At 43.0% G+C, this 24,237-nt stretch overlaps 1 protein-coding gene across 1 annotated transcript in view; it reads left to right on the top strand.

Annotated features, from left to right (window-relative positions):
• MLLT1 (MLLT1 super elongation complex subunit) overlaps nt 1–24,237 on the top strand; it is a 119,411-nt gene that overhangs the window by 42,931 nt on the left and 52,243 nt on the right. Inside the window, exons 5-7 of the mRNA XM_068233758.1 lie at nt 555–683; nt 794–1,336; nt 17,648–17,735. Coding sequence (XP_068089859.1) covers nt 555–683; nt 794–1,336; nt 17,648–17,735 — 760 coding nt within the window. The remainder of the gene's footprint in view (nt 1–554; nt 684–793; nt 1,337–17,647; nt 17,736–24,237) is intronic.

Raw genomic sequence — 24,237 nt, 5'->3', positions numbered from 1 at the left:
TACATTTGTTTATTTTTGTATGGAGATTAGAGACTCCTTTGCTGAATGCATTCATCATTGCCTATAATTACATGGTTTGTGCTGCTCAGTATAATTGCCTGTGAGCATGTATAACCACTCTCGCCCTCTGCTCAACTTAGAGGAACTCCAGTCAAAATAATGTAATAAAAAGTGCTTCATTTTTACAATAATTATGTATAACTGATTTAGTCAGTGTTTGCCCATTGTAAAATATTTTAAATCCCTGATTTACGTTCTGACATTTATCACATGGTGACATTTTTACTGCTGGCAGGTGATGTAGCTGCTGCTTCCTTTTTTTGCAGTTGAAAACAGCTATTTCCCACAATGCAACAAGGTTCACAGACCGGAAATTGCCAGGACCATGGTCCTCAGAGTTTCTTGTGGGAGGGGTTTCACCACAATATCAGCCATACAGAGCCCCCTGATGATCCGTTTGTGAAAAGGAATAGATTTCTCATGTAAAAGGGGTTATCAGCTACTGATTGGGATGAAGTTCAATTCTTGGTTGATGTAGTGTTTATTTTTTTAAGGTGATGGTTATGCCAGAGGGGACAGAGACTGTTTCAAGACCAAGCCCAGACTACCCTATGTTGCCTACAATCCCTCTTTCTGCATTTTCTGATCCAAAGAAGGCCAAGCCATCATCACATGCCTCAAAGGTTTGTGTTGTACAATGTTTTTATTTCAGTAAGTTGTATTTTTAATGAGCTGCAAAATGATACCTCTAAAGAACTCAGACATTTTTTTTTCTTTTTTTTTTTTTTGAAAGGATGGCAACAAGGACAGCAGCAAAGCATCAAAACCCCACAAGGTAACAAAAGAACACAGAGAACGAATGCGGAAAGATTCAGAAAGCAAAAGTAAAGAGAGTGACACAAGTAAACCAGTGAAGGAATCCTCTTCTTCACGAAAACCAACTGAGAACAAACCACCTAAGGAAGAAAAACCGCCTATCAAAGTAGCCTTCAAAGAACAAAAACTGACATTAAAAGAACAAAAATTGGACAATTTGTCACCAAAAGCAAGTTTGACGGATACTAAACTCTCTAGCAAGAGACCACCAAACATAGATTCCCCAAAGTCTAGTAGTAAAAAACTGAAAAAAGGGAACTCCAAAGGACTTGCTGTTTCTACAACATCTTCTCGTAGTTCTTCAAATCCCAGCAACCCTGTCACCACTTATACAGATAAGAAATTGGTGAAGGAAAAACCAGTAAGCAAGGTAGACCGGCCAAAAACAGAATCTGATGTAAAGAAAGCAGTTGAGGCTGATGATTCAAATTCTGATGATGAAGGATCTTCAAAATCGGAGGTAATACTGATGGCTTATTGTCTCCCTTCACTCTGCCTGTTACACACACACACACACACGCACACACGCACGCACGCACACACACACTTATCATACGAGAGTCTATTTCAATTAGTCAGACTTGAGGCAGCCAAGTATATATGTCAGATGAAGACTGGTCAGAGCACACAACTTTTAACTTTTCATACCGTTGTGTGGCTTCAATAGAATGGGATCTAATTCAGCAATAATCCCTACTTTTCTCTTTACGGAGCTATGAAGTCTTTTGGCTGTGTTTGACCTATCTGAGGGCCGGTTCACACGGACGGTAGGCGGCGTTGGGGCGGCCAGGAAGTCGCGTCGTCCTTTGACGTCCCGTTAGGTGGCGGCGGTACAGAGATCGTCGCGATCGGCGTTTCTCGTCCCCGCAGGGGGACATGAAGCCGCGCCGGCTAGCCGTCCCTGGACGTTGCATGCGGCTTCTAGGAACGGCCGAAACGATGCGTTAAATCGGGATCAGTACACCGCGTTTATGCAATCGACGGTAACCGCGCAATGCTAAACGCTCCTATTCACTTGAATGGAAGAAGTTTTAAATCAGGATGATACCATTTATTGGCTAACTACAAATGAATAAGAATAAACAAGCTTTCGGCCTTGCAGCCTTCGTCAGGTTTATATCCTGTTAGTTTGCAAGCTGGTGGTACAGACAGCTTATATACATGCAACATCAAAAGGAAAAACAGATATTTTTTTCAAGCATAAATACATCATTAAGATGCCTTAATACAAACAGACCATCTAAATGGGGTAAGATAAGGATCCTTGTTTACTTTATTGCTCACAGACCTGGTATTAGGATTGACCCAGAGGTATCGTAAATTCTTAGTTCACAAGTTCAGCTAGGGTGGCTGAGACAGTTCATATATCATCAATCTCATACCAATATAGAAAGTTGTTGTCCTTATTCAGACCCTTCTGCACAGCTTTGAAACAATTTATAAATTTTGTTTCTGCTATTAATCGGTCATTTGACGTTTTGAAGCCGCCCTTCAGGGCAGTGACACGAAGATCATCCATGCTGTGTCCGTTGGACCGAAAGTGTGTAGCAACTGGGAGTCCAGATTTGGTATCATTAATAGTGTGCCTGTGTCCATTCATACGTTTGCGCAGAGTTTGTCCAGTTTCTCCCACGTACATAACATTGGGGCATTTAGCACACATGATCAGATATACCAGATTGGTGGACCCACAAGAAAATTTACCTTGTATTCTGTACTCCTGTTGTGAACCTGGTATCGTTACCCTGTCAGTGGAGTAAATGTGTCTGCAGGTCCCACATATTTTTTGTCGGCAGGGTGATGTTCCGTTTTGTTGAGGCCTATTCAAAGAGCTCCTGACAATCATCTGTTTTAGATTGTGTGGTTGCCGATATGACAAGAGTGGAGGTTTAGGGAATATCGTTCTCAGTCTGTGATCCTTGTGTAAAATGGGATGAAGTTCCTTAGCAATCCTCCTTAAGATTTCCAGGTGTGGGTTGTAGGTGACAACCAAAGGGACACGTTCCTCTTTCTGGTTTTGCTTATATTTCAGGAGTTCAGTCCTGGGGATGTTGCTGGCTTTCCTGATTTGGGCCTCAGCCATGGGAGGACTGTAACCTTGTTTAATGAAAGTGTTCTTAAAGTGAACCTCCAGACTAAAAATCGACTCAGCAGCACTGAAAAGGTCTGGTGTTTCTTTAACAGTTTCACAGCATCAGAACTTTGTTTCTCTTATACAAGCCTCATTTTAGCTGCGCAGAAGAAAACTGCCCGGGCAGTTTTTCCCTTATGCTGTGCAAAGCATGATGGGATTTCTGATGTTGTTGTTCTCGTTAAGCTGTTTTGGTGCAATTTTTTTTTTTTTACATTTTGAATTTGACATTTGAAGCCTAGCGCATGCAGCTGGGAGGGGTTATCAGGACAGAGGACAGTTGGAACTGTGTCTCATGCTCCCTGTCACCTCCTTTCATCCAAAAAGATGGCTGCCCCCATGACAAAGATGGCAGCCCTCATGAATCACAAACATTTGCCTGTTCTTTTAAAACAGTGTGGGTAAGAGATTATATTACCTATCAATTCTAATTAACATAACTAATGTAACTTAATAACAGTATGTTTGTTTAGGCTGAAGTTCCCCTTTAAGGTGATCCAGGTGCTTGTCTCTGTCCATCCTGTCAGAACAAATCCGGTTGTACCTTATAGCTTGGCTGTAAATTATAGAGTTCTTAATGTGCTTGGGATGAAAACTGTCATATCTTAGGTATGTGGGACGGTCTGTAGGTTTGCGATACACAGAGGTTTGTATGTTGTTACCCCTGATGTATATGGTGGTGTCCAGAAAGTTAATCTCTGTGTGAGAGTAGGTAAGTTTCAATTTGATTGTAGGATGGAAGGCATTGAAGTTCCTGTGGAACTGGAGAAGATCATCCTCACTTGCGGACCAGATGATTAAAATATCACTTGAATCGGAGAGTTTAGCCGATGGGTCCCGAACGCTTGACGGTAGACGCCGCCAAGCGTCCGTGTGAACCGGCCCTGAGAGTTGTAAAATTAAAGACCATGTTTGTTATTGTTTTGAAAACTTTTGGTGACATACCCACACACCATGGCAATTTGAATGTTTAACCACTTCAGGATCACAGGTTTTTCCCCTTAAAAAACAAAACAACTTTCACATTTCTGCGCTCCTCCCATTCATTCAGCGATAACTTTATTGTTACTTATCACACTGAAATGATCTATATATTGGTTTTTTTTTGCCACAAATTATGCTTTCTTTGAGTGGTAGTTTTTGCTCTGAATTATTTTATTTTATATGCATTGTAAAGGGAATAATAAGGAAAAAAGAAAAAAAAATAATTATTTCTCAGTTTTCAGCCATTATAGTTTTAAAATAAAATGTGCTTTGGTACACAAAACCCACACATCTTATTTACCCATTTGTCCGGTTTATTACAACGTTTAAATTGTGTCCCTAGTACAATGTATGGTGATAATATTTTAACTGGAAATGAAGGAGCATTTTTCCATTGAGGGATTTTTAATACTTTTTCACTTATTACAAGAACTTTTTTTGAAAAAATATACTCATGACATCCGTATTACAAAAGTCCTTAAGGTAACTATGTAAAAAAAAATTAAATGATGTAATTTTTTTAATTTTTTTTAACAAGTGGTTTATTTCTGTAACTGTGGGGCAGGGATGGAAGGGGTTAAAAGTAATAAAATAATAATAAAAAAATAATAAACTTGCTATGGAAAACAGTATAGTGGCATAAATAAGTGTATTTTACTTTTTGGCCACAAGATGGTGCTATTGAGACCGTGTTTCTATTAATAGAACACAGCCCAACACCAAAGTGTGGGGTCTCAGAGCTTATGCAAAGTTAAAGAGACTCTGTAACAAAAATTGCATCCTGTTTTTTATCATCCGACAAGTTCCAAAAGCTATTCTAATGTGTTCTGGCTTACTGCAGCACTTTCTACTATCACAGTCTCTGTAATAAATCAATGTATCTTTCCCCTGTCAGACTTGTCAGCCTGTGTCTGGAAGGCTGCCAAGTTCTTCAGTGTTGTGGTTCTGATATGAACTCCCCCTTCCAGGCCCCTCTATGCACACTGCCTGTGTATTATTTAGATTAGTGCAGCTTCTCTCTTATCTTTTACAAGCTGGATAAATCGTCCTCTGAGCTGGCTGGGCTTTCACATACTGAGGAATTACAGACAAAGGCAAAGCTGTTTGCAGGAAGAAACAAGCAGCCTGAAACTTCAATGCATGAGAACTGCAGGGGGAAAGAAACACACAAATAATCTCTTGAGATTCAAAAAGAAGGGTGTATACAGCCTGCTTGTGTATGGATGTATTTTCTATGTGTGGACATACTGTACATCAACCTACTTCCTGTTTTGGTGGCCATTTTGTTTGTTTATAAACAAACTTTTTAAAACTGTTTTTAACCACTTTTAATGCGGCGAGGAGCAGCGAAATTGTGACAGAGGGTAATAGGAGATGTCCCCTAACGCACTGGTATGTTTACTTTTGTGCGATTTTAACAATACAGATTCTCTTTAAAAAGCTCTGCGAAGACACGGGAACGGTGATCGGGATTGAGAATCAAAAGATTCTCACATCCTGATCACAGATGGAGGGGGCTGCGATGGTGGATCGGCGGAAAACAGCGCGGGGATCGTGAATGCGACGGTAAGGCAGCAGTACGCATATCTACGCTCCTGATCCGCACGTGTAGTTTAAAGGGGCGTGGATATGCGTACCAAGGATCCTAAAGTGGTTAAAGTTAAACTGTGAGAGGGAAGCATCTGGATCCTAAAAAGGCTTCCCTCGTTCTCCTAAACATTTTTGGGTGGATACAAAGTGACTGCACTTTTAGCCACTCACACATGTTATTATAATAATATTCAAAACAACCTTTAGGCTATGGCCCACTAGAGCACTTTTACCTGCGCTTTGGAATCGGAGGTGATTGATGGGGATTCCAAAAGCGCTAGGCTAATGGTAGCAAACCCACAGCAGATATTATAAATAGTGAAATCAGAATCACCGGTCTGCGGCATTTTTAAGAGTGATTGCGTTTCAATACAAAGTATAGTAGCAATGCAAAATCGCTTTTGAATTGTTTTTTGAATAAAGTTTTTGCATACATGCAGAGTTTGTGACCGGCTTCTGGTAAATAGCCCCATCCTCTTGCACAGACGCCATTCCCTTTCATAGAAGTGCAGTGTTCTTCCCAGAAATTTTTTCCAGCCGAGTGGCATGAAAAAGTAGCCGGGTGGTGAAGAAAGGTCATGCTGGGTGGAAAGGCAGGGTCACATCGAAGCTGCAAATTTATTTTGGGTCCCAACTGTTTGATACGCCCTATGTTAAGGGCTTATGTAAACGCTGTTATATTTCTTTCAAAAACTTGATAAAAGATTTTGAAACTAAATTTATTTTGGGTCCCAACATAGGCACCTATGTTGAAAGCTGTGATTAGCAGCTACAGCTGGAAATTTGTACACGTCGTAGCAATTTAAGACTAAAACTGAGTAACCACGAAAAGATAGATCACGGAATTGCATTATGAACAATCGTTCCATAATCTATCTTTGAACATTGGAAGTGGAGTTATGTGACCAACAGGACACAAGCAGTCGTTCAAATGAAACCATGTTTTGCTAAAGTCCAATGACTTTAGTAAAAAACTATTGTTTCGTTTGAATGATCATTTCTATTGTAATCCATCAGAAGGGTCTTTAAAAAAAAAAAAAGTGAGCATCACGGTTCGTAAGCCATCTGCAACTTGTATAACGAAACTCCATTAAATGATCATTACGTAATGTCACGCTGTTTCATTTTTATGTGGATATGGACCTTTTGAACTGAGATCATAGCCAATGCCTGCTGTACCAGATTGTTATTAAGATGCAGGCGGGTATGGTATGTATGTATGTATGTATGTATATGTATGTATGTATGTATATATATATATATGTATGTATATATATATATATATATATATATGTATATATATATATATATATGTATGTATATATATATATATATATATATATGTATATATATATATATATATATATATATATATATATATATATATATATATATATACTGTGTTCTCCCCAGGCTCTTTTAGCCGGGTGCTCCACCCGGCTAGATTTGGTGACCACCCGGCTGTCATCGGCTCACCTTCTCACCTCCTCCTATGCTGTAAGCACAGTTGCCCTGCATTTTCAACTCGCCCCACCCGGCTACTTTTTCATGCCACCCGGCTACTATTTCATGCCACCCGGCTAGAAAAAAATTCTGGGGAGAACACTGTATATATATTTATATATATATATATATATATATATATATATATATATATATATATATATATATATACAAGATACATAATTAGTGACAAAATACAAAGAATGATACAAAATACAAATTATAGAATTGGTAATGACAGTGATAAAATTAACATGATGAATAAAATGTATAATGGTTACCAAGACACAAAAGTGGGAGGGAGCCCTGCCCTTGCGAGCTTACAATCTAAAGGGAATGGGGGGGAAACAGGAGGAGGGGGTAGTATGCAGCAAATATATAGAGGCTTTGTGTTTTAGGATACCTAGTAGGAGTGCAATTTGGTCTTAGTACAAAGGGAAGTGGCCTAAGGTAGAGCATATGCTTGTCGGAACAAGTGTGTTTTTAGAGAGCGTTTTAAAGGTAACAAAGGTTAGCAAGTGACGAATGTGTTGTGGGAGGGCATTCCAGAGGAGGGGTGAAGCGTGTGCGAAGTCTTGTAAACGTGAATGTGAGGAGTTGATTCTGGAGGAGGACAACAGAAGATCATGTGCCGATCTGAGATTGCGATTGGGTTTGTATCTGGAGATTAGTGAGGATATGTACCGGGGAGAGAGATTGTGGAGAGCTTTGTAGGTTAGGGTTAGGAGTTTGAACTTAATCCTCTGGTTAATTTGCAGCCAGTGAAGAGCTTGACAAAGAGGGTCGGCAGAGGAAGATCGAGAAGAAAGATGAATGAGACGAGCAGCTGAGTTCAGGACCGACTGGAGCGGGGCCAGTTTGTTAGACGGTAGTCCACAAAGTAGTACGTTGCAGTAGTCCAGACGAGAAATTATGAGAGCATGTATTAACATTTTAGTTGTGTCTTGAGTGAGAAAGGGACGGATGCGAGATGTGTTTTTGAGTTGGAGATGGCAGGAGCTGGTTAGGGAGTGAACATGAGGAATATATATATATATATATATATATATATATATATATATATATATATATATATATATATATATCATCAGCTTGGCTGGGGAAAGCACAATGAGCTGTGTAGCAGTGTAAATAGATTGTCACAGGTCAGCAGCAGCTGTATCCCCCAGCCCACTCCCCCCTGCCGTGATTTCTCACCTCTCTGTTCTGTTTGATTTCTGGACAGACATGTGGGAAGGAAGTCAAGTTTACAGAGTGAGGGGACAGAGTCCTTCACCCGTTGTCTGTCTAGCATTCTCCGATGTTTACTTTAAAAACGAGGCCAGCATGCCAGTGGATGACTGATAAGATCACTCTAAGGAGCCCCTCGGGAAAGCATCCTTGTTTTCTCCCCTCTTCCACCGCTTTTACAGCCAGGAAAACACACAGACCCAGCGCGGCTAGAAGCGTCGATAGCAGCAGCACATTAGCTGACCCACGCGACAGGGCACTCCCCCCGCTGGTGAAGCTATAATGTAACTGGCTAACAGGGTAGTGAGAGGCAGAGTCTCCTGAGCTGCATGACACAACGTCATACAGTACTTCCCGTCCGTCCCTCCTTACCACGGACAGACAGGAATTTAGGAGGAGAGCGGGTATAGCGTCCTTGAGCGACAGCGGGCTGCTTGCGGAAGCAGTTCTGCTAAGGATGGCGGCTGAATGGCAGCCGGGCAGTGAAGAATTTCAGGTGGGCGGAGCGCCCGGCTAATAGGCTCTAGGGAGAACACTGAAGTGATGACGTGCAAGGGGGTAGGGCAACCCTGGCGCCTGGACTCAGCATGTAGGCAAATCTTTTTTTCAAAATACAAAATCAAACTGCAAGCGTTGGTCAGAGAGCTTGCAAACGCTGCTACTAGTGGGCTTCAGCCTGATTGATGGTTTCCAATAACAGCTTGCTAGCAATTCCCGTGCTGATGTGTGGCTTTCTGCCAAACTGCATACTCTACCATATGGAGAGGAGCAGAAGGCCTCCTCCTGAGTGCAATACAATAGCAAATGGCCAAATTACAGCAATGGTCATTTGCTTTTCTCACAGGCAGAGATGAATTTGAAAAGAGCTACATTACTGACAGCATGCAGTCATGTTGAGGTGGTAAGGCTTGATACCAGTTAGCTGTGCAGTGAACCACTACATCATCTATTTGATTGAATTTTTCAGCTACAGTGCTTGGCTTTTTCCTCCATGTGATTGGTGACCAGCCAGAGAGTTAAGGTAGCCATTCATAATACAGGCAAATCAGTAGCCTTCGTGGCAGTGTGGACTAGCCTGATTAATTAAGGGTAAAATAGCTGAAAATGGTATGGATGAGTAATTTTTAGGCAAGGTCTCTTTTTTTCGCATAACATTTGTGTTTGTATGCAGAACTTGCATGCAAAAATGTGCACACAAATGCAAAATTTTAATGTGAAAAACACGGGTAAGTGGGGAAAATAGTAGCCTATCAGAAAGGGAAAATTAAATTCTTTTTTGACATGATTTTGTTGAAAACTTTTATTATATACAAAATGTATGCTAGACCCTTTCTTGACACATGTTGGTGAGTTACAGGAAAAAAATTTCATTAAAATTAATTGAACCACTTTTTGCACAGAAATCCAGCAAAAATTGAATGCCAAAACACAAATACTTTTTATTAAATGAAGTACAGTAATGAAAAGATGACTGGCATAGGGACAGTACTGAAATGCAGCAAGTGTGCAGTAGGTTATTAAAACATATAAAACCACTTCAACTGGATACTGGTACGAGATCTTACCTCAAACCTTTTTCTGAAAATTTTATTTTTAACCACAATCAGCATTGTAGTTGACATAATGCAGGTATGTCAAACCGGTCCTACGAGGGCAGAGATCCTCACACATTTTTGATATAGCTCAAATGAATTGATGGGTCTAAATCAGGAAAGGTGTGATCCATCAGGTAGAACACATTCCTTTCTTTCTCAGTCCATCCTAAACACTGGCATGAATCTGGCCTGGAGTTCGACACATGTGACATAATGGAATAATAGAAATAAATATATTTGGAGGTCTGTCTAAGCCAGGGGTCTCAAACCCAATTTACCTGGGGGCCGCAGGAGGCAAAGTCAGGATGAGGCTGGGCCGCATAAAGGATTTCAAAAAAATACTGCCCCCTCAAGACACCCCCCCCCCCCCCCCCGTACCTTGCATTGATTTTTATTTCAAAATCAAATCACACTGAAGCGAACTATTTTGCCTATTTTACCTTTTTTATAGTTATAAATCTTATAGTTCGCTTCAGTGCTCCCATTAAAAGTAATCTGCCGTGTCCCCGCCACTAAACGAGGGCTGCAGAGCCCCCAAATCGCCCGGGAGGCAATCCGCCGGCATTTCCTGGAAGGGGCAGAGCTTTCAGCTTCAGCTCTGCCCCTCCTGACGTCAAACGCGGCGCATCACCGCCTCTTCCCGCCCCCCCCTCTGTGAAGGAAGAGTGAGGGGCGGGCAGAGGCGGCGATGCACCGCGATTGGCGTCAGGAGGGGCAGAGCTGAAGCTGAAAGCTCTGCCCCTTCCAGGAAATGCCGGTGGATAACCCCCCGGGCGATTTGGGGGCTCTGCAGTCCTCGTTTAGCGGCAGGGATGCAGCGGATTCATTGGGAGCACTGAAGCGAACTATAAGGAAGCTTTTGCCGGCGAGGGCCACAAAATATTGTATCGAGGGCCGCGAATGGCCCGCGGGCCGCGAGTTTGAGACCCCTGGTCTAAGTGGTCATGTCCTAGGCAGCATACTGGGGAGAAAAAAAGAGGCAGAATAATAAAAAAAGAGAGAAAAAGTGGTTCCCCATCAACCACCCGTCCGTCCGTCTCCTGCCCCCCCAGTCCGCCATTACACACTATTCATCCTCTGGACACTTAGGGTAAGTATCCATGTTCTTTAGCCACAAAGACCAGACAAGATCAAATTTTGGGACGCAATTGTGGTTTTTACAGGTGAGTTTGTGTAAAGATGTTGTGCCGTTAATTGAGCAAATCCATGTCAGTTTACTGTGGCTTCTATTGGATTACCAAATCAACATAATCTCCATATGTGCATAGTAACACAGAAACCTTACTAAAGCTTGAGAAGATTACTTTGCAGGGGTCCCATCTGAAAGGCCTAATGCTGGATACACACGGTGTGTTCGCGCACTCGATTTTCCCGTCGATTCCCGTCGATTTGTTTATTTCCAACATGTCCAATTTGGATTTCGATAGATCGTTAGGTCGATTCGGCATACTTTGCATGCGAATCGACCTAACGATCCATCGAAATCCAAATCGGACATGTTGGAAATAAACGAATCGACGGGAAAATCGAGTGCGCGAACGCACCGTGTGTATCCAGCATAACTCACGTCTTGGAGAATCTACTAAATGTGGAGAAAAAACTTTGTACACTACCACAAATACTTCTTGCCAAAACGATAGCTGGACAGCCCCAGAATACATGAAAAAAATGTCAAAACGTCCCTGTCACTTCCACACCTCCAGCACAATGAACTGTGAGAATAATTCCTTATGTGCAGACATTCTGGAGTGAAGTACTGTATGTCCTGTATAAAAACTTCACCTAAATTAGGCCATCCCAAGCAGAGATGGGTAGCTTTACAAAGACTTCTTTTACCTCTTCTCAATCACTATTGTCCAAGTCCGGAATATCAACCTAGTTCCATCGGAGACTCTTAGCATGGTGGCAAAGTAGCATAGTAGCAGACAGTTTTTTCTAACATTCTTTGCATAAGAAACTGTCTAAGGTGATGACACTCTAGTACCCAGTTTCCTGGAGGGTAGGTGTGTGTGTGTGTGTGTGTGTGTGTGTGTGTGTGTGTATTGGGGAGGGGGGTTAAGGAGGTGCCTTGGCTTCTATCTTGTTAGGATTTGATTTTGAATGTTGCTTGAACTTTGAGGGCTAGTTCACAGTGGTCAGTTGGGTTGCAGAATAATTCTGCATGTCAGCTTGCTGCCCATACAATTTTATGGACCTGTTCACAGTACTGCATTGTAATAGATCTCGTTATTCTAACTCACTGCATGCAGGCTTTGTATTAAAGTCTATGCCCAGTCTCCATTGCAGCTCACACTCAATATAACATGTGAGTTTTTCAACTGACCTCTGTGAACCAGAATTTTGAGAGTGAATAAACAACATGCATGTGTACATAAAACCAAGACCAGAAAAGTGCATAATTTGTTTGTTTGAGATGATAAATGATTATAAATGTTTGAAGCATGGTAGAACACTTTACAGTAATTCATAAATGTTTTAGATTTGTAAAAGTGAAGTTCAAAAGACCTGGAAAACGATGAACAGAATTGTTGTACCTAGATAAAACCCATATTGGGTTTATTTTCTCTACATTTGGAGTCAGTCAGGTTTCATTCTTATATTTGCCTGGAGTGTGGGCTCAAAAGGAGCGATGTTGTCTGTATCTAGTGGAATAAAGTTCTGTAAAATATCTCACTATTAATACAATAGGTTTATTTGTACTTCGTATATCAACATTTTTGAGTTGGGGAGGGGGGAGTCTAGTGGGTTTGCTCACACTATGGCTTCAGTTCATCAAAGGATGTTCAATAAAAAAAAAAAAAAAAAAAAGTCGGGAAAATACAGCATTCAGTATTTTAGACTTTTTTTTTTTTTTTGGCTAATTCGTCAAGATTTTTACAGGTGCGGTAGAAGTTTGGTAATTTACCAAAGTCCATTGACTAAAACCTGTTCAGTAACAACAGAAGAGTCTGTTACATGCTATTCTCCATGCAGAGACAAAATTGCAATAGTAAGAGGCATCCCGACATCCCTTTAAGGGCCCGTTTCCACTATTGCGTTGCAGAATCGCCGGCGAATCACCGCAGGCGAAATCGCGTTTTTTGCCGCGATTTCGCATAGGTTAGGGTAATGCGATTTTAACCATGTCACTGCCTGTGTGAATTAACATGGGTACCTATGCGAAATCGCGGCAAAAAACGCATGGGGAAAACGCATGCGATTTCCCTATTAAATACATTGCGTGCGATTCGCCTGCATTCCACACGCAGGCGAATTCTGAGGGCCCTACCCTGCAGATTTTTTCTGCACAGAAAAACGTTCAGGAAAACGCACAGGTGGAAACAGTCCCATCCACTTGTACTGGCTGTGCGAATCCGCATGCGGGCAATGCATGCGGATTCGCGATAGTGGAAACGGGCCCTAAATGTGCATGTTTTGTTATACTGTTTGTTATTCTCACTCTGCTTGCTCTAAATCTATTTGTTTTTCTTAACATTTTATTTACCGTAATGTTTGGACTATAAACCCACTTTTTCTCCACCAAAAGTAGGGAGAAAAAGTCCCTGCTTCTTACAGTCCAAATGCAGGGAGTCTCCGACTTAACTATCTCCCGCTGATATGACCAGTCGACCCGCCGCGGTGTCTGGGACTCCCTGCACTCCCCAGTGTCCTAAACTTTTCCAGCATAAATGTAATTAGCGGCTGGGGCAGCCGCTATCACTCGCCACATCGATGCAGCCGGCGGTGATGAGCTTCTGGACCCCTCCTGTCCACTGTGTTGTCTTACGCATGTCCAGTGTCCTGATCCACTCCCCCTCTATCAATATAAGAAGCAGCAGCAGCCGCGGGCATCACACACCTCATCCTTGGAGCCCGTACGGTCAGCTGCTTCCCTCTCACACTCCTTCACTCTAGTGCCAGCACTTCCTGGTCGAGTCTGTATGCGTCATTACAGATGCAACCAGCACTACAGTGAAGGAGTGTGAGAGGAAAGCTGCTGACCTCGTAGGCTCCAAGGTTGAGGTGTGTGATGCCCGCGGCTGCCGCTGCTTCTTATATTTATAGAGGGGGAGTGGATCAGGACACCGGACATGCGGACGACAACACTGTGGACAGGAGGGGTCCAGAAGCTTATCACCGCAGGCTCCAACGATGAGGTGAGTGACAGCGGCTCCCACTGCCGCTAATTACATTTTATGCAGGAGGACATAGGACACAGAGGGGTACATCAGGATGGCACAAAGGGGGGGGGGCATCAGGATGACTCAAATGGGGACATTTCGACACAAAGGGGGACATCAGAAGGACACAATGGGGTGGGGGACCTCAGGACTACACAAAGAGGGACATAAAGGGGGACATTAGGAGGACACCAAGGGGACAGGAGGAAGATGCCCCCTCCCTCCCCCCTCTAAACCTTGGTGCGTCTTATAGTATGATAATTGCTGTAGCTTTTTCTTTGAAAAAAACAACAATCTTTATTGATTTTTTTTAAACAGACAACAAAAGAAACATTACACGTTCCGTTCCCCAAGGTGGTCTAGTCCCCCTCCCCATAATTGCTGTAGCTTAGATGAACTTCCAGCACGGTGGCGTAGTGGTTAGCGCTCTCGCCTTGCAGCACTGGGTCCCTGGTTCGAATCCCAGCCAGGTCAACATCTGCAAGGAGTTTGTATGTTCTCCCCGTGTCTGCGTGGGTTTCCTCTGGGCACTCCGGTTTCCTCCCACATCCCAAAAAACATACAGATAAGTTAATTGGTTTCCCCTAAATTGGCCCTAGATTACAATATATACACTACACAATACATACATAGACATATGACTATAGTAGGGACAAGATTGTGAGCCCCTCTGAGGGACAGTTAGTGACTAGACTATATACTCTGTACAGCGCTGCGGAAGATGTCGGCGCTATATAAATACTAAATAATAATAATAATAACTTCCAGGAGACCTTACACACCCTGATTAGGTGATTTCCCCACTAGTTCCTCTGCCTTTTTAAACAGGAGGTTAAAGTGGATCAGAGATGAACTTTTATTCATTGCATAATTGTGTTCCTTACATTTATAGTTTACATTAGTTTATAGGGCATTTCTCAAGCCAAATACTTTTTTCTTTTTGTTTTAATACTCTAATTCCCTATAAACTAAACAAGCCTCGCCCACAGCTTCTTCAAAACTCCAAGGCACTCAGACCCATGTAGCAAGGGCTTATGGGAGCTCAGCCTGGGCAGGAGGAGGAGGAGGAGGTTTCTAGCCAGCGATTTCAGAGGCAGAGGGAAGGGGGGAGTGAATTTTTCATAGGCTGAGGGGTGGAGATGCAGTTGCAGATTACCTGTGTAATGATGACAAAAAGAACATGGCCGCTCTCATTGTATCACAGGAATAAATCATCATAACCTGTTGAAGCTGTATGCAGCCAGATTTGCTGTGTAAACAATCTAAACTTTAAATAAGATATAGACAAGTTACTTGTTATAGTTAGTTTTTCATCTTGGATCCGCTTTAAATTGCCCAAGGGTGGCAGGGAAAGCCTCTTTTTCTCTGCTGGCTGCCTGTGAGGTAGAAAAGCTAGACCTGCCGGAGAAGCCTGCTCAACCTACAACGGGACTTGCAGGAGATGGGGCTGTTCCTGTTGGCTTCCTGCTCCTGTCAATCATGGGGTATCCACACCGAAGGCATTTGAAGTTGGTTTCTGACAGAGGAGAGCTGCCGGTGATGATTGAACATGTTACTGGGCTTTACCGCATACTGTAACCTTCATGAATTGACATTTACTGACATTTGTTGAGGTGTTTACCACACAAGTCAGTAACTTACCTCACTGCTTCAGCTTTCCATGCGGTAACAGCTTTGATGTATTGACATTTTCCTAAGTGCTCGGTAAACTCAGCTGTTTTCAGCATTACCGAATGCGATAATGCTTGATGAATTGAAGCCTAGATTTTGAGCAATCCAGGACACAGCACTACGCTGTCTAATACATAGGAGCTCTGGACACAGCACTGCATTGTCTGATACATGGGAGCTCTGGACATTGCATAGAATTCATTGTCTCATGTTCACAGTTGTGCTTTCTGCTGCCCTGCAGTAATGCACTGCTGCGCGCATTTCTGTGCATTTCCCCATTTTAATGTAACAAATTTGGTCAGTGTCAGGAATATACCAGCTAGTTATGAGGCTGATGATGTAAGGATAACAGGAACATATTTCTTTCTTTTTTCTATCTGCTGTATATTTTGTCAGAGGTGTAGGTATGTCAGCCAGTCTGACTTTTGGAAGGGGTCACCTGGATAATGTGAGTCTGTATGTAGATTAAATTTGCATTCGGGGCAGAGATCAAGGGAACTGCCATTGTCTTCATTGAATAGACCAGTATCCTTCAATAGACAAAGGAACCTGGACAGTAATTAGGAACTGTCTGCCTAGCCACTAGCAAGGAAACAGTTACTTAGACAATTACCCGACCAGGTTGAAGCCCACACAGGTGGTCAGCTACCTCTTAGTCTGAATAGTGGGCTGGAAGTGGAATTGCTATGAAATCTGTAAGTGTAAACAGGATACAATTTTTGCCTGTGGAAATTAGAGGAAGGGAATGTTGAAAGCTCTGACATTTGCATGTCACAGCTAGCCCAGATGTGACAAATGGATCGGCAGACTGTGATGTCACAAACGGGGAAATTGCGTTAGTTTTGGGGATGGAACATTCAATGCCCCAGGCACCAAATGGGCCTATAAGAACCTGCACAGGTCCTACACAACTCGTAGCTCTCTGGAGATGGCGAGGACGCTAAGGGCTGCCCGACTACTGGTCGAAGCGGCGTGCTCCTGCCAATGATGTTCAAACAACGCGGTAACGTTTATTTTTCCCTTTTATTTCGGCAACCTGTCTTGTGTGTATCTTTGTAAACTCTTAAACTTGTAACTTTTACTTTGTAACTTTTTTACTTTGTTTTTTATACATCTTGTGTATATATTAAGTTCTGCATTGTTCCATGTTTTTTCTGGAATATTAAATTGTTATTTAATAAGATCGACTTCTGCTGTACTAAACTAACACTCATAGCCTAGAAGAGATTGAAGTGTAACTAAGTTCATGCCTGATTGTATGATTGAGGGACACTACCATATAAGATTGTAATTGCATGGTGTGTGGGGCGTTTGTCATACGTTGGCCGAAAGCGCGCAGCTGACCCAACGTACGAAAACGCCAGTGCGAGTAGCTCGACAGCAGAGTGGCTAACAGTATCGTTCAGAACGACTGTTAGTGGTTTTGCTTCACTACAGTGTAAGATTGCAACTGTGTGTGTGGGTGTGTGTGGGTGTGTGCGTGGCGTTACCGTATTCGGCCTGAAGCGCAAAGCTGACCTGAATACGAAAACGCGGATTGCGCGCTGAGCACTCGACAGCAGAGTGGACGTGTCTAGCAAACCGCTAGTGGTGGCAGTGAGAAGTGTTCTGAGGGGTCACAGCCTTGTTTGTAGCTTGAATAAGGCTGCTCCCCGCTTGATCTGGTCAAACCCGCAGTCGGAAACCGTATACGCAGGCGTGCCGCGGGCCGGTTCCTGACAGTCAGCATTTCAACAAATGGCACAGAGTTGCTGTACAGCAGATAGACACGGAATTCTTGTAGTGTAAACAAGCGCTGCTTATTTAAATTTACCATATTTTTTTTAATTATGATGTTTAAACTATTGCTATAATTACATTTGAACTGCAACAATGTTTTTTTTCTTTTTTTAAATGTGTGTGTCTAGTCCGTTCCATCAAGTCCATCAAACAGTAGCTCCTCTTCAGATTCCAGTTCTGAATCAGACTTTGAACCTTCTCAAAACCACAGCCAAGGTAAGCACACATAAATGCAAGAGAGAAAATAATGGTGTCCAAATTGTCAGTTGATTTATTAAGTTTTATACTTTTTAAAGCGGGCCTGAAGTAAGTAAGTAAGTAAAAAATTTTTTTTTAACTTACCTAGGGTTTCTGCAGCCGCCCTGTGCCGGCGATGTTACTAAACGATCCTCCGCCACGGCTTTGTTTCTTTACCGCTGACTTAGAAGTCGACGTCCACTGTGCCTGTGTGGCCCTGGCTGTGCGCATCTTTGCTATTGCTCACGTCGCAGGGAGCATCCTGCACAGGCGCAGTATAAGAAAACCTCGTACTGCGCCAGGGCCATACAGGCGCATGTGGCCTGCCGACTCGCACTCCGAAACTGAGCAGCGACGAGGGACTGGATGATTGTTTTGCCACGTCACGCGCACAGGACGTCTGCAGGGGGCCGGTAGAAGTCCCAGGTAAGTTAAACTCCCGTCTGGCCAACAGCCAAGCAAGAAGTGACACGCACTTGCTGTCGCTTCCTGCTTCGGGTAAGCAGAAGTGCACGGAAGCGTATTGTTAAAATAAGCTTCAGCGCATGCACGCCATAACGTTGTAATGCCAACATTTTTAAAATTCCTGTGCCGCCATAGAGTAACATGAGTTCCCACCCGACGCAGGGTGACACAGATACGTGTGGTAATGTAGTTTTGTCCTAGCGTCAGGGATGCAGCGAAAACGTCACTTCCATCGCATTGCGCTGTACTGTGGCAGTATGAAAGTCTCCAAAGACTTTCATTGCCCTGCGATTGGGGTGTGGTAAAAAATTACTGCAACGCCCTGGATTGAAAGATCCCTTAAGCATTTTTTTTCCTTGCAAGTAAGATCTGGTCCTTAAATTGGTCTTAAACTCCGTCATAACATTCAATAAAAATGTGTTTTCCTACTTTGTATTACTCATACAGTTATCATATTTGCTTTTGTGCATAAGTAATATTGTCTGTTTACAAATTACAAGTTTCCAAAATGTAGTTTATCGTACCCTGAAAGCTGGCATTTCACTTTATTCAAACTGTTTTTTATTATATATTAACATCTTCTAATGAGCTTTTCTGAAGTGTGTGTGTGTGTGTGTGTGTGTGTGTGTGTGTGTGTGTGTGTGTGTGTGTGTGTGTGTGTGTGTGTGTGTGTGTGTCTGTGTGTCTGTGTGTCTGTGTGTGTGTGTCTGAAGCACAGAGAGTTCCTTTTCACTTGTTAGACTGTGTTTACACACATTGTAACAACATTGAAATGTAAACAAAGATACTGTTATCTACAGTTTGGATGGGGATTTAAGCTGAATAGCAGGACAAAGTGCTTTTGTTTAACCATTTCAGTGATGTTCTGCTAAAAAAAAATTCTGGGATAGTAGCTTTCAAGCTGTGAGGAATATTTTAGAGCAAAGTAGAAATGCTGGCTTTCAGACCACTTTAAGGTTTTCTGCTTTTTCTAAATTTGTTGCACACAGCACTCATGCGGTGTCTTCTGGCTACTGGAAATATCTGATCAATTGTTTCCTCCTATTCAAGAATTAATGTAGCATTTCCAAAGTGAAACTGAGGTTTGCAGCTTGGAGTTTATAAAGGTGCCCATTAATTATACAATCACGATTGTACAATCTTACCAAATCTTTTGGTACCCACTAAATGGTACAATCCTTTTTTATTTTTTACAAATCTATCTAGTAGAAAGGTAAACTGAGTAAGTATACTTTGAATGGATATTTCAAAGTCCCTGATATTACATAGAAATGGTAAGATTGGACAAAAATATTGTTATAGTTAGTGGGGACCTTCACTAGTAGAAGGTTAACTTCAGATCCTATTTCCAATTGTGAAAATTATCAGATCCGTGAAAAAAAAATAATATACAGCTTACTTATTTCGATCTATTTGGAATGTTATGGGGGCGCAGTATGCACAAAGGACATCTAGTTGAATGTAGTAAATTTATTCAGGAGACCAACGTAATTTATCTTAGTTTCAGCATTAGAAACTATATCACAATGCCTTCTCCTGTCAGTGTAGACTGGTAACCAGATATTGTTTCTGCTCACTTTGGAACACACAACAAACAAACATTTCACAGTGATGGACATTTTCAGCAGTAAATTCTGGTATGTCTCCATCTGTGATTAAATTTAAGAATATAAATCAGTGTGGGGAAAGATTTTACAATGGGCAAACATTGACTTAGGGCTGGTTCACACAGCAAGAGCCTATTAAAGTGTACCAGAGACGGATAAAGTTTTATACATACCTGGGGCTTCCTCCAGTCCCCTCCACAGTGACCGTTCCCAGGCCGTCTTCTTCCGTCTCCCAGTAGAAGCCACGCAAGTTTGGCCGCGGGAGAGAGACTGGTGTGTACGCACACTGCACATGCGCTAACTGGCCCTAACTGGCCAAACTTACGGGGCTTCTACTGGGACAAGGAGGAGGCGGCGGAAGACAGCATGGGAGCGATCGGTGTGGAGGGGGCTGGAGAGGTATGTATGAAACTTTTATCTTTATTAATCTCCAGTTTCCTTCAAACACTAGCGATTTGAAAAACGCTTGTTAATGTAATGCATCACATCACTCAAGTTAGAAAGATCTTTTAAAATCACAAGGTCTTGCAGTGTGAACCAGCCCTGTGTAATCAGTTTTATTCATTAAGCTGCATTTGGTGACGTGCTCTTAAAGCATTTTTTTTCTGGCACAAACTCAAATTTAATTACATTACTCAATCAACCCCTTAAATTGTATAGTCTAAACTAATTACTAATAATTTTTGTAATTCTTGCACCACAGATAGGCTGTTCTCCAAGAATCAGATGTTGGTCCACAGCTGAAAGTTACAGAAGTACACCGACAGGGCCATACAGGCCCGCCATCAGGGGGGGACATCCGTGACTCCCGTCACGGGCCTGGGGCCTGCAGGGGGGCCCCATCCCCGCCGTGGCCCTGGCGGGTGCTGCGGGCGGCCGCCGCTCAACCCCTCTGGCCGCTGCTCCCTCCCTCCATCCCTCTAGCCGCCTCCGCCGCGTCAGACCTCGATCAGGCGGCGACAATAGTGCGGGCGCTAGGACCCAGCGCCCGCACTGATATGCAGAAGAGACATCACTTCCGCATATCGAGCGGGTGCGTCCGGCGCCCGCTAACTGGTCGGGTCGCCGCTGATCCTGAGGTATGACGCTGGGTTGCTGGCAAGGTAGGGGAAGCAGCGGCGGCGGCTGGGGGGGGGGGGCTCCCTGTCACTCACTCACTGCCTAAAGGGGCTCCCTGGCACTCACTCACTGCCTAAAGGGGCTCCCTGTCACTCACTCCATAAAGGGCCTCCCTGTCACTCACTCACTTCCTAAAGGGGCTCCCTGGCACTCACTCACTGCCTAATGGGCTCCCTGGCACTCACTCACTTCCTAAAGGGGCTCCCTGTCACTCACTCCCTAAAGGGGCTCCTTGGCACTCACTTCCTAAAGGGGCTCCCTGGCACTCACTCACTCCCTAAAGGGACTCCCTGTCACTCACTCACTCACTACCTAATGGGCTCCCTGGCACTCACTCACTACCTAAAGGGGCTCTCTGGCACTCAATCACTACCTAAAGAGGCTCCCTGGCACTCACTCCCTAAAGGGACTCCCTGTCACTCACTACCTAACCTGGGGGTCCCTGTCAGAATCCAGGTGAGAGGTGTCTACCATAATAAGGGGGCATTCTGCCTATTTATGTGAAATGCTGTCTATTTATGTGCCTCATGACTACTGAATTTGTCTTGTTGGGGGCCTAATGATTGAATTTTTACTTGTTGGGGGCCTCATGATTTGTTGGGAGCCTCAAGATTGCTGAATTTGTCTTGTTGGGGGCCTCATGATTTGTTGGGGGCCTCGTGATTGCTGAATTTGTCTTGTTGGGGGTCTTACGATTGCTGAATTTGTCTTGTTGGGGGCCTCATGATTGCTGAATTTGTCTTGTTGGGGGCTTCATGTTTGCTGAATTTGTCTTGTTGGGGGCCTCATGGTTTTTTTGGGGCCTCATGATTGCTGAATTTGTCTTGTTGGGGGTCACATGATTGCGAACTGCGAGACTATGGGAAAAGCTGAATCATTACCATATGAGACAATAGCATTAAACCTACTTTTTTTAGCTTTTTTAAACAGAAAATAAAACTGGGAGGTTCTAAAAAAAATGATGGAGCACTTCCTCCTTCCTGCTTGAAGGAGGAAGTGCTCGATATCGAGGCTTGCAACGCGTCCATTCGGACACTTGCACCTCGTTGAACCGCTGGGCGGAGAGCGGCGTTCTGGGTAATTAACCCCGCCGCATCTATCTTCTCAGCTGTAGCAATTAGAGCTAACTTGAATCACGAGTATCCACCGTGGTTATTCGTGATTAATTTGTGGACAGCAAGCCTCCAACTAGCTCTGCCAACATGTAATGGCTACGCACATTTCTCAGTTTGTGGGAGGGGGGGGGGCCGGACTGATGATTTGTGAGGAGCCCCAAAATTTCTGATGGGGCCATATGGGCTGTAGAACAAGGCCATAAGCCCTCTATGCGGACCGTGCTTTCAAGAGTACCTGTCTGTGGTACAAGAAGCTTTAACACTATAGCAATGATTACAAGGCAAAAAAAGATATTGTAAAAAGCAAGAAACAATAACGCACAGATTACTGCTTACCTTATCAGTCCTCTCTGTTTAATCCTAAGAATTTTATTACTTGATTATTTTGATCAAAAAAAGCACAAAATATAGTTGATAATCTGGTTTACTGTATGAGCTACTAGTAGTACATAAATTACAAATGCATAGTAGGATGTGGACTGTAAGGAAAAGGAGTAGGATGAAGGCTACAGCAGCAGCAATCGGCTTAAAGTGACTCTGAAGTGACTGGCAACATTAATGAGTTGGGCTTTGTCGCAGTACACCACAACGTGGACATTCACAGCAGATCTGATTATGATCCACTGTCCCCGTCTATGTAATTATGGTATGCATTTTAATGGACATGTTATAGCTGACTATGTCATCTATGGTTTCTGATTTCTGTGCGATGTCCAGAAAAGTTGTACAAGACTTTGCATTCCTCTGCAGCAGTGGAGACTACGGACACATGCAAAACAGACAGGTTTGAACAGATCGTATAGATAACATTGGATCCATCCACATATCTTCTTATCCGTTGGGCTCTATTGCGAAAAATTGGCCGATTTGGTCTGTAGCGTGCACCTATCCATGAAAACCTGTATGTACAGAACCAGTCCTACTTTACAGTATAACCAGGCTTTTTTTCTAAGCGCTTTTGCGCTCTTCTGTGTTTTCACTTCCTGACGTCAGATTACCCGGAAATTAATACATACAATGTATTTATTCATGAAAACGCTGGGGAAATCTCTATACAAAGCGCTTTTTGATTTCCCTATACCTTCCCTTGAGGCAAATCGGTTCGAAAATGGTATAGGCAGCGCTTTGGTGAGCGGATCGGAGTCGAACCGCTCACCATCGCTTTTAGGGCGATTTTGAAAATCGCCAACACTTTAAAAAAACAACAACAAAAAAAAAGTCAAAAGTGCCCTTAGTGTGAACAAGCCCTGAGTGTTGATAATCCAGGGCAATAAATTAGTTTCTCCACAGTAGGGAAAGTCTACTGCATGTTAACTCTCACTGATAATGAATTAGAGGTCATAAAACATGTGTGACTAAGGCTCCTTTCACACTGGGGCATTTTTATTGCGTTGCGTTACCGCAGGGTATTCGAAGGAAATTAAGTCTATGGGGCCTTTCATACTGACATTTTTGCTGCACGGCCGACACTAGGGCATTGGTGGCCTGCTTGCGAGGCGACATGCGGTGGACAAAAAGTAATGTAAGTTTATAGTGACGCAGCTTTTTAAAAAAATTTAGCGTTAGCATTGTGGCACGCATGTGTGGAAGCATATATTTTTCAATACACTTTGGGTGCAGTTTGTCTTTCCGCCACAGGAAATGAGCACTAGAGATCCTCAATTCCTACTTGGCTTTCGCCAGAAAAAAAGGATTACCGTGTATTAACGTGGAAATTCCGGAAGGCTATGTTTAACTATGTGGTGCGATCATCTTATCGCATTGCACCACTACCACCGGTGCACAGTGTGAAACTGGCCTGAGAAAAACACTTCAGGAAACAAGGAACAGTTAAAAAAGCTCATTGGGCCAAGATTTGTTTAGATGGGAGGGCCATAAATGTTACAAATCTGCCATCATGTACCCAGTCAAAACATCAACCTAGGTTTTTAACCCTTAAATCCAAAATAAGACTGAGATTTCAGGAAACTCATATTTAGGATTAAGCCAAAGAAATTGCCCTACCTGGTGGCAGTGAAACCTAACCAAAAGAATTGGTCTTATGGGACTTTACCCAGTTTAACTAATAATTGGTGAAGTGGTTTTTGTTTAGTTTTACCTTTTTAACATAATTTCAAATTTCAGTGCAACTTTCATCACTAGTCAATGTACACAGTACTATCTTCTCCCCAAGCT

The sequence above is a fragment of the Hyperolius riggenbachi genome, chromosome 1, assembly GCF_040937935.1.
Source record: "Hyperolius riggenbachi isolate aHypRig1 chromosome 1, aHypRig1.pri, whole genome shotgun sequence".
Taxonomy (NCBI): Eukaryota; Metazoa; Chordata; class Amphibia; order Anura; family Hyperoliidae; genus Hyperolius; species Hyperolius riggenbachi.
The sequence above is the reverse complement of the archived record's forward strand: the minus strand, read 5'-3'. Positions and strand labels throughout refer to the sequence as shown.